General features: G+C 36.5%; 1 protein-coding gene across 1 annotated transcript; it reads right to left on the reverse strand.

The window, feature by feature from the left end:
* Positions 1 to 2,633: 2,633 nt before the first annotated feature.
* LOC121419888 lies at positions 2,634 to 11,066 on the reverse strand. The gene is made up of 4 exons (XM_041614357.1): positions 10,315 to 11,066; positions 5,004 to 5,096; positions 4,452 to 4,554; positions 2,634 to 3,744 (listed from the first exon to the last, which is right to left on the reverse strand). The coding sequence occupies exons 1-4, from the start codon at positions 10,934 to 10,936 to the stop codon at positions 3,198 to 3,200; spliced, it is 1,365 nt and encodes a 454-aa protein (XP_041470291.1). The 5' UTR covers positions 10,937 to 11,066; the 3' UTR covers positions 2,634 to 3,197.
* Positions 11,067 to 12,148: the final 1,082 nt, after the last annotated feature.

Raw genomic sequence — 12,148 nt, forward strand, 5'->3', positions numbered from 1 at the left:
AGCTGGATTTATAAAGAGCTCTTTGCCTGAGAATACAGGTGCTGCTTTATTACCCAAGCTTTAGCTGCTCCGCCCATATAGGTGCTCAGCATTCAAGGAATTTCTTCCTACCAGGTACCCATTCATCACCTGGGTTGAGTGCAGCACAATGTGGGGAAATTTCTTGCTAAAGGAAAACAAGCCATGGTTGGGGAAATAATTTCAAAGTCCTTTGGAAGCACAGAGACAATTTGTTATCGTAATGTGATATGCCCTATACAAGAACTGCTTATTTTCATTAATATCATTTGTTGTGATTGGGCTAACACTCTCCAACAGAAAATTTGAAATGAATCTAGTTGTTTGTATTGATAAACTGGATATGACAATATCAGAGTAATGAACCTTCAGAATAACAAACACAATATTGAATTAGCAAGCCTCCAGAATATCAAATCCTATTTTCTTTTCAGATTAAAAGACCTTGAAAACTATGCAACAAATGATCGGATGCAAAAACCCTTTTCACTTTCAGACTACATGACATCTTACAGTATGCAATTTTCATATTAGGAAACATAAATCTATGTAATAATAGTTAGAAATTCATGCAGTACAATCTGCTGTTTTTTTTACTTGATAAAAATACCAGCAATACAAATACTTTAAGGATGTCTCTGAGTAAAATGCATATCATTCAAGGCTCATTGCACAGAAGTCTGTGTATAAATGCAAGTCCCAAATGTAGGCATCTGATTAGCTGAAAAACAAGTTCAGCAATGGGACCCAGTACAGTGCCTTTATTCAATTGAACATTTTGTATTAACTTAGCATTTTACTTGACTAAGCTTGCTTTTAAATATTCTAGTTTATCACGCCACATTCAGCATACTGGTAATACTAACCATACTAATGACGTTATGAAGTCTAAGCCAAATAATGTATTCATCTACGCACAGCATATGGGCTTATGTATATGTTCAATAGTAAACTGCACATAACCTATTCTAAGTCAGGTAGGGAGCCGACTTACGTTTAAATCAATTACTCGGTCAATTATCGGCAATTGTGAGGGCATCATAGTCTAATCTTACGACTCTCATTTTTCAATCTGAGGGATATGAGCTTGATTCCATGCCATGGCTTGTTTTTCTTCAGAAAGAAATTTACCCACATTAAGCTGCACTCGACCCAGGTGAATGGGTACCCGGAAGGAAGAAATTCCTAAAATGCTTGAGCGCCTGATCAAGGTAGCTGTGCTAAAGCCAGGGTAATGACATCATCATGTTAAGAAGGGCCAGCTGATAGAAGACTTTCAGGAACTGAAGTGGCTACAGCTACTACCCTGGGTAAAATATGATATTAAGATGAATCTCACCTGTATAATACTTTTTATTAATGATTTGAGTATAATATTTCTGTATTCCTTGCTATTTTGTCTGCCCCCCCCCCCCCCCCTGAGCATCTCTAACAAGAGGATATTGTGCCTTATAAATGACATAACATAAATACATGTCAGACTATCAATACTTTATTTAAGCAGAATACTGACTTTTAATACTTTGAATTTGGGCTTGAGTAATAAATTGAAAAATGGCCCAGAAAAAGATTATATATGAATTCCAACCTCTATTGCACTTATTTGAGATGTTATAACAAAAAAGCAATAAAAAAACAATAAAAATGTTTTATTGAAATAAAATAATTTCAAGAATCAAAATCCCTTGAAGATTTCATGAATAACAATTGCCTCATTTGATCATCTTCATTTTGACATCTCTTGCATTTTCCTTTTCTAACATGTACACCTTCTTAAACAAAACAAAGTATTCTTATAAGAAAAAAACCCATATATTTTGACAAAAATGTATCTTTTAAAATTTGTCTCAACATAACAATCGCCAGCCTGTTGTAGTGAGATCGGTGGAAAAACATGTGAAATGACTCAATTTTAAAACATGATAATTGGCCCTTTTAATTAAACATGCACTCATAGGCAAGAATTTACTTTTTCTTTTCATGCAACAAGCGACAGTGACTTTTACCAGTCTGAGATTGTTGGACTGGCGCTTGTGTCATGTGATGTGTTTAGTACATACTCCATGATCGGAATTTTTTTTTAAACAAATCATACAATAATAATATTGGTGTAATGATAATCAAAGCAAAAAGGAGGAATACTCATATAAAATGGGTACAATTGGCATGTCTGCAACATGCTTAAAAAGCAAGCAGCTTAATGATAAGCTGTGGTAACAATTACTAGATAGGTTCTTGTTGACCGAACCAATAAAATGACCTCCCAAGTGTCTTGTATTTATGAATAAAAAAACATACAGGAGTTTGGAATTTTGTCATTGCCCAGAAGTGAGTAAAAACAATAAGCACGGTACAGTCAAATGTCAGGTCTTTTCCCAAGCAAGATGTATGGTAATAATTATACACTGTCCTGCACATGTTTATCTGTGTTGACAATCTTTGTTTTGATCATTTTTCAGTGTAGATTCCAGGATTTCACAAAGTTTTAGAACAAATTTTCATCTTTCACAATTTTGTTTTTACCTTGTGATCTTTTGACTACTCATTCTGCAGGCTTCTTCAGACTAGCGTTGACTCGATGTAGATGGGGTAGTATCAGCATGAGAATGGAGAATGGAGAATGGCTCACAAGGTAAAACAAAATTGATTGTGGAAAGATAAAAATTTGTTCTATTTGAGTTCTACCGATCAGATGAGTCTCTTTACGGATTTCACCAGGTTTTTTTTATGTATACCAAAATCTACATCTAAGATGAGAATGAAATTAACCTTGGCTTAACAGACTTTCTCATGAAATCAGTATTTTCTGCAACTACATTTTAGTAATATTTTAAACATGCAAAATGTCAGGGAGAGGTTAACTTATGAAGGTGCATCCATCTTTCATTTACAGGTAAATCAAAACAGAAAATATAATTAAGTACTTGATTTTTCATGTGAAAAATTAATTAATTTTACCGTTGCAAGACACGAATTAATGTTTTTGCTTTGTATCAACAGAGCAGAATTTCCATTCTAGATGAAGCTTGAAATGAATAACAGGTTTTCATAAATGAAAAAGACATTTGTTTGAAAGAGAACTAACTATCCCTACTAAAGCAAAGAATAAAATGATCTCATTTCATATCTGGGTGCACTCCTCTCTTTTAATTGCAACTTCATTTTCAACCAATGAAATATTAGGGACTTGCGTTTGATTCTTCAAATCCTAATGAGTTAAGATTATCAAGTTGTTCTCTTTCTTCCATATCTGCTCTCATCTTCTGGATCTGAAGGTGAATTAATTCTTTCTTCATAGTGATAAGGCTCGTCTCTTCCACGGTCTTTCTTCTTATTTCTTGAAACATTTCCTTCTCAGCTTTGAGTTTCTCAACTTCAGCATTTGACTTTTTTATCTCCGCTTGGAGATATTTCTCGTAAGGATCGCCGCTTGATCTTTTTCTCCCGGATGCCTCCATGTGATGCATCTTCTTGAGTGGATGTGTTGAGTGTAGGTTGGATGAAGCAGGTGTGTATGGAGGTGCTCGGGGAAAAGAAGCTCTCGGTGCTGTGAATGAGGTTGTTGCTCGTGGTCTATACATAGTCCGCTGAGGCAATGAAGGCAGCGGGTTGTGGGGTGCTATGCTTGGTGGTGTCACACGTATTCTTGTTGGAGTTGTTTGTGTTGCTGTAATGGGCCATGAAGATTGGGCTACATTAACTGTAGGTTCAGGAGCTGAAGATAAACTGGATAAAATGACAAAAAAACGAACATGTATGAAGACTGATCACACACTACTACGTCATATTGATTAACACTCAATGTTGCTTTTTTGCATTCAAGGAATTTCTAAAGCTTCAGGGAAAAAAAAGGAAAATTTTCATAATTGTCAAGAAAAGCAAGAGAGAATGTCTAGAAGTGATGAAATCTAGACAAAATTTGATATTCATGACTATTATTATTAAAACAGCTAGTATAAGTAACTATATCTGAAGTCCTGTACCAATAGTCTAGTATTCAAACCTTATTGGCCCAAATTCACAAAGGTGGCTTTTAAAACCATTGTTTGAATCCATGGTTTTTGCAGATTTCCTGTATAAATTACGCTTATTACTGGGTATAACAAAATGTCCAATGCTGATGCACACTTTTGCCACAGTACACCAAATTGATGCCTGTTGCCGTGGTTATCCACGCTATTTCATTCATGAGTCTACTGTTTTGAAGTAATGAGTCCACTCTTCAAATAGTGGACTCATTAATAAAATAGCCTATTTAAGCATGGCAACAGGCATTTCGCGCACTGTGACAAAAGTGTGCATCAGCATTTTTAATATACGCTGTAAATAAGCGTAATTTACACAGGAAATCTGCATAAACCATGGGTTCAACCAGCTTTGTGAATGTGGTCCATTAGGATGAAATGCTAAAACAACTGCATCACACAATTTACCTTTCAACTGAAGTTCCACCACTAGAGATGACATAAACAGATTGAGAAACCTCTGAGTTTGGTTCATTATGATCTCCCAATGGTGTATGTATTCCATCATTACCTTAAAAAGCAAAAAAAAGAGTGACTAAATTATATTGAAATGAAAAGCAATGGACACGGATATATCTCTTGAATTTTTTGGGGTGATCAGCAATTTGACATCATGGATATAAAGTTATAACAGACCTGCATTGTAGCAATGTAAGGAAGCTGATTTCTAGTAGAACTTGGATATTTTGTATATTTTTACAATGATAGGGGATGTACTGATTGAGGGCCAATTCACTGAAATTTCAATATCACATTGGGCAGCATTATTACCAGAAGTCCAGAATCCTGACATTATTTATTCATTTTTTTTTTAATATTTCAGTTTTCTAGGTTGTTGATGGAAATGGCACAAGTGCAAGAATGTTTACATTGTGCAAAGTCAATCAATCCTACATGTAAGACAATTTCTGATTTACAAAAAGACATTATTTATTATTATGCAATCAAGCATAATCATACCATTTACATGTATTTGATCCTGTTGCTGTTCTGATGAGGAAGGTTGAAGAGAAAGGTCTGTTTCTGTGGTCATCTCTTCTTCTATTATCTTATCTGAAAAATTAATAACAATAATCTTTGTGAGCTATAACACGATTTCACAGTGCTACAGAAATTAGGGGTGCCAGTCGGTTAATAATCAATGCGCTTTTGTATTTAGTGCCTTATAAATGTTAGTGTTCTAAATAAAAGCCTAAAAATGCCTGAAATAATGAGTGCTTCTGAAATCGGTGTGAAGAGGGTTCTAGTAGAGTCTGCTTTCGCTTTGTCATTATTCTACTCTCATCAACTTTTAGATTGACATAATGTACAAAGTTGTGTTGCATCATCAGAGCTACCAAGTCTCACGCACTGTGCGTGAGACTCACGCATTCAGGGCCCGTCTCACGATCTCACGCATGGCACCCATTTTTCTCACGCATCGGGACCCGACAGAAAAAAAAGAGAAAAAGTAGCATTGTTCGCCAGATTATACGACTGGCCGACCACCTTCGCGTCTAGCCCGGCACGCGAGACGAATCGAGAGTGCAGTCAGCGCACAGCTAGTACGTGATACGATGAATCGCATGCATCGCATGGTTTTGAAGCCCATTTCTCATGCGCGCGCGCCTTTTCGCAACGTACTGAGTGTAAGTACTGGCCGCGCACGCACAGAGATGTCGAGTCATGAAAATCTCACTCATAACATTTCTTTGAACTTGGCATCTCTGCATCATAGCCAAGGTAAATTGCTGATTGTTCTATAAACCCACTTTGTCTACATGTAATTTTTATTTGATCCTATCCCAAATGATCCTCTCACATCTACAACCAACTCATTTACCAAAGATTTGTTATAATTATCAGTCAGCCCATAATTTCCAGTTGGGTACCTAACACCACCTAGTCTATATGATTAAATAAAGAAAATGATCATGAAAAAGGTTAATACACATTGTTGTTAGAGGAAATGGTAATTGGACCTTTGGTCTTTGGACTTAAGTATAGAACTGGACAAGTGGAACAACAGACAGAAACCTATACAAGATGTTTGTTACATTACAGTCACAGCTTACTGCATGGTCACTAGCTTGTTGTACATGTAGGGCCAGGGGGGGTCACTGCCATTAAAAATGGAAAGCATCTGTGAGAAAAGCATCCTAAACAAGGATTCAAGGGCAGGCTGCTAGCACACTCTTAATGGGCAATTCCATGGAAAATGTTCACTTTAGAGAAAAAATGAAGTTTAAGATTTCACTTAAGCAGTCAAATTTTCTTAAAAAGTAATCTATAAAGTACCTATTTCCAATAGAATAATCACAATATTGATAAAATTAGGTAGTTTTTTCCATCATCAAAAAAATAGAATAGTAAATTGCAAAATGTAAAAAATGTGGCTATTTTTAAACAATTCATCTTTCCTGTCTCTACTAAAAGCAAACAAGGTCCCAGAGGTCTCTTTAAACTTTTGAATAGTTGATTAATGTTTAAATCAACAGAAAATCATAGTTAAATTTTATGCCATTCATCAATTTTAGAGAAATCTGTCTTCAGATTTGTGTGATTTCTTTACCATTATCAGTGTCATGTCCGTTACGTTTTTCACTTAAAGTTTTCAAAGCTTACAGGAAATTTGTCTAAAGGTACTGCAGATTCAGATTCTATGTTAGAATTAAACCCCCTACCATGTGTAGCAATCATTTTCCCTTACCACTTCTCATTTTTATAAAAATGGCGTAACGGACATGACAATTTGCGTAACGGACATGACGCCTTATATATGACAAAAGGCAGCATTCACAAAAACAAAATATTAGGCTCAGTGTCACAGACCGAGGTCAGTCTCAATTGCTTGAGGATAGCTGGATGTAATAACTCCTAGAATCTGCATGTCATTCAAGCCATTTTTAGAAAATAGTGAATGATGAAAGTTCAACTCTTGTTCTGGTATATTTTTCTGAGAATTAACGGTATGCCACATAATATTAGGAAAGATGCAGCTAGATCTGGCAACATACTTAGATCACAATCTGCATCATTTGTGTTTGAACAATACAATTGATTATCTTAGGTGTTTGCACTGACAGTTTGGAGCATGATAAAACTTCAACTTGTGAATTCATGAGATCATTGATGATGATCAATCAACAACCAATGATCAATCACCAACCTCTACTTCTTCAGTGATGGCACGGGCTCACATTAAAAAAAAAGTTTGTATTCAGAATCAGATATCTGTGTTACATGGTGTAGCTCTATGAATCCATGAACCTACAGTGGCACTTCTTTGCAATATCACAAAGCAAAGGAGCTGTGAAAGGAATGTGGCGCGATCAATAAATTATGTCATAGTATTTTGGTCACACATAATCACGATTTGAATGATGTATCTTCATTTGTACACAAGCAGCGCGGACAATGCAACGACATTAGATACAGCCACATTTGTCAGCAAGTAAGATCGTAAGATTTAGAAAATCCAAGATTTGATGAAAGGATGATTATACTCAGGATGATATATAATTCGAATGAAAAATTATTTCAGAAGCAATTTACAAACATTCCGATTGCCTTTCAACTCATACATAATCGATGATGAAAGATTGGTTTCCAGGTACTGCTATTAATTTTTAAAATACATTTTAATGTCATTTTTTTATCTTAAAACTGACATTAATACTACTACATATTCTTTATCATAAAATACATTTCATAATGTTCATCTTAGATTTATACAGGTCTGGTACATTTGCTTTCTTCTCACAAAAAATGAGATTTGGTCTTCTCAGTGTGCCGTAGTGGTACGATAAACATTGTATTCTACTAGTATATAAAAATATCATGTAGGCGATAGCTATTAAATTAATGATACAAATTAATGATACCTGCCAATAATATCTACATATTTTTCTTAAGAATGTTAGTAAAGGTACTTTGCTGTTACATAATTACATTCATTATTCATATTTCTTTCATTTTGAAACTAAGAAGTGCTAATGAAGTTCACTTTGTAAGGGTGTCATGTCCGTTACGCTAGTGTATATTATCAAATAGTAAGCCATGAATACAAAATAATCTTTACTTTCAACTTTTTCTCTTTTAATTAGGTGTAGAGGGTGGTAGTAACTGGAAAATACTCTATCTGTTGTTAACTGGTGTGAAAGAATTTTTTTTCAATATTTTTATATCATAAATATTGTATGAAAAGCCCCCCTCTTAAATTGCAAAATAATGGGAGATATTACAGATTACCAGTTATGATGTGTGTCTCTAACCTCTAGCCTTAACATGTAAACAATTAGACTTGTACCATATCTTGTAATAAAATAATTATATTCGCTTAAAAAATGTGGACGAAACTGTCATGTCCGTTACGCTTCGTGTGTCATGTCCGTTACGCTACATTTTGAGCTATGAATACAGAGTGCACTGCAAAACTGTTGTTAAACACCATTTCATGGATAGAGCATGATCTTAAGGTTAAATTAACACCAATGTCAGGTGCATGCAATCTAAGAATTCACAGGAATTTTGATAAGCAATTGGAGGTAAAAATGCTTCGTCCATTTCATGTCATGTCCGTTACGCTCACAAAGAGTGCAATATCTCAACAACTGTTCAATGAAACAATTTGAAATTTCATGTGAATGTAACTGATACTTAAATGTGTCTGATAAGCTCAGTAACAGTTATCAAAAGACAGAGCTGCCAACCTGAACAAGAACATTTCAGTATTTTTAAAGCTGAAAATCAGTATTTTGGCGAGGATATCAGTATTTTCAAAGAAATACCATAGGACAACACATAAAACTGAAACTTGAGAAATCAGTATTTTGCATGAAACCATCAGTATTCTTCTCATTTTTCAGTAATAAATACTGAAAATCCGTACTACTTGGCAGCTCTGAAAAGACTGCTAATTCTACTGTATAAACCTTTGAATTACAAAAATTTGTCTGAACGTCATGTCCGTTACGCTGGAATTGACCATTGCAGAGTTTGCATGGATGTCCTGGTACCATAAACCAGAAAAAAAGCCAGGATTGGGGTTCAGGCCTCGAAATAATCGACGGCCATGGCCGTCAATGCCCCCATTACTGGCCGTCATGCCCTTCTTTTTGCTAAAATTTACGGCCACTAAAAATGTGCCCTTTTTATATGGCCGTGGTGCCCTTTTTTCTCATGAAATGTGCCCTTTTTCTGATATATAATGTACCCCTTTTGAAAGTCTGCACCTTTTTTTCTCCGATCTCAAAAAGTATTCAATACCTTAGCTTTACCGGCGACGTCCAGTGCATGTATGCAGTCTAGTCCGAAGCCGCGCCGAACGATGAGCTACATGTAGCTATTCACAGCTGGCCGGCCGGCCGCTAGCGCGCTTTACATATGCTATGTAAGCTGCAGCATAAGAATGGACAAGCGCGAGCTCCGTATGTGTACTACACAAATGTCGCGCGAGCTCCGTATGTGTACTACACAAATATCGCGTGCGCTGTACTGTCCTGGCGAGCGCGCGCGATGCGTAAGTACAGTACTTTGAATGGGAGTGTTTCATAAAGCTGTTCGTCAGTTACGAACAACTTACGAACGACCGGTGATACTTTCTTGGGTGCTAATCAGATTCACATTTAATTACATGTAGCTCAAGAAGGTATCACCAGTCGTGCGTAAATTTCATTTTTTCTTAAGTAAATAATGTGGTTTGGTAATGAATCTGATGTATAACATCGACTATGGAAAGCCCCCCCCCCCCCACGCCGCGAAACTGTAACACCTACAAATAATTTATTACATGGCCCTTAAAAAGTGGCCTTGGTGCCCTCTGCTGCCTGGCCTCAGTGAAAAAGTGCCCCTCAAAAAAGTGGCCTTGCCCCCCCAAAATCCTATTTCGAGACCTGACCCATTTGATCGCCATGGAATCAGATTTTTTCTTGTGTTTGGTACAGTTGGTATTACAGGATTCAGGCCCAGATGAAGATGGCCTTACCATCAGCGGTGCAAATTACATGTACGTACCCCCCCCCCCCCCCATTGTAGGCAATGGAAAACAGTTGTAAATTTATATGGATTAACCACTCAAATAAAAACGAAGAAGAAAATCATAAACCGTCTAAATCTAAAAAGTTGGTTTACAGTCGCAAATTGGATGGATTGTTGGCCAAAAATCTATTTTTTTTATTTTACTGTTTACTGTTAATGCCTTTTCAGCTAAAAATTTTGTCAATAATGAAAAGCTGTTAATCGACACTACATACTACTTATTACTAGGTCTACTTCTCAGTGAAAAACTTACAAACACAATTTTCTGGTGGTAGTGGTAGACTTGGACTTCGAGACGCTTCTCTTTCACCTTCCCTTTTAACGGTACACTCTGCTTCATTAAGATCATCATGAGCACAACCGTTAGTCTCTGGAAACTCCACTGCCTGCATTGGCATCATATTTCTGACAATATTTGGTGCAGTTGAATCAACATCCTCAACACCCAATACAGTAAGTTGATCATGTTGATCAAACTCATAACGTGAGGCCGTGCCCGAGGAAGTTCCGGTGACTCCACCACCACACTCTGGTCCAGAGTGGGATGACTTTGCTGCAATCTCGGAGTCCCAACCCCAATTGTTCCAAGCAAAATATTTTGGATCTGCTGATGAATTACCAGACATGTCTATATCGATTTCATCAAAGTGTCTTGAGCACAGCCTAACCCTCCTGCTCATAACCAAGTTTTTGACGATTTTGGCACCATACTTGCATGGCCCATCTCGCCTGATCAGACGCTTCCACCTCCTCCGAGCCTCCTCATCTCGCGGGAACTTCACCCATCTCACGTCTCGCATCCACGGATACTTCTCCAAATTTTGCCGCTTGGAAGTATGGGATTTGCATCCCGCTGCTTCACATAAATATACCATTGTGGGTTGAAAGTTTTTGGCAAACCGCCTTACAGTCACACAAACATAAATCGGCAGAATCAAACCAAAGAATGTTTTAACAAGCACGTAGGCATAAGCCTAGACTCTATGTAACGTTAGACCAAATTGAGTGAGCTCGAGTAGCGCAGACGTCCGATATCAATCAAAACAAAGGTAATGTACTGAAACTTTCGACCAATAAGACGACCGTTAATGTACGTTATGGTGTCTCCTAGAAATTTCATATATTTCCATAGAGAAGTATTATTTCGATTTTGAATGATGTATTTCTTTCCATCATAAAATACCAAAAATAGTACTGAAACATTTGATATTGTGTCACCCTATCATATTTTGAGTTGGGGGATGCGTCTACACCCCCCCCCCGGATTTCCGCCCATGATCTTACCAGATTTATTCAAACGAGTGTATTGATCCGAAATAAGATATTTGTCACATAAATGCACACGGTCACATGCACTTGAAGCCTTTAGTATAAATGTACAATAGGTCTATGTTTTCTTTTTTATCAAACAATCAAGCGAGGTAAGATTTTTTTTTAACGATGGACTCTGTAATTATTTTCAAAAAGAAATTAAGCAAATTGAAAATAATAATATGCATAAACTTTATGCATGTTTTAGGATAAAATACCGAGACCTATATCATCATTTTATCGTTTGCTTCGTTCTCGTACTGTTGGCAGTGACATAAACATTCATGAGATCATTTCGGAAAGCAAGCAAGTTCTTGAATAGTGGAACATGTCGAATACGCATATATACCTTCATCAAAGTAGGAAATCATTCATTGAATTTTATTAAACGATATATAAAATGTGCCTACGAATCGGTCGACATACTTCTTTCCGTTTGGTTTTATCTCATGCACATAGTCTAATCCGGTAAATTGCCAAATTACCAACTCCTCCACTCAATACTTACGGTCTACCTTCATTTAGTCGAATGCCATTCCGGCCATCAACATTTCGTCTAGCCTATAACAACCATAATGATCCAATAACCATTTGATCCAATAATCACTTCTTCTAATCACCAGTTCGTCTAATATATTTCGTCTCATAACCAGTTGGTCTTATATTTTGCCTATAAATGAGGGTATAGAATGCAATGAGCCCTAAAATTGGATAATGAAGAAAAGGGACAAAAAGAAGAGCTTATTACACGTGACCGGGCTGCCGAGGATTGAAAA

This window comes from Lytechinus variegatus, chromosome 8 (assembly GCF_018143015.1).
Source record: "Lytechinus variegatus isolate NC3 chromosome 8, Lvar_3.0, whole genome shotgun sequence".
In the NCBI taxonomy this organism is placed as follows: domain Eukaryota; kingdom Metazoa; phylum Echinodermata; class Echinoidea; order Temnopleuroida; family Toxopneustidae; genus Lytechinus; species Lytechinus variegatus.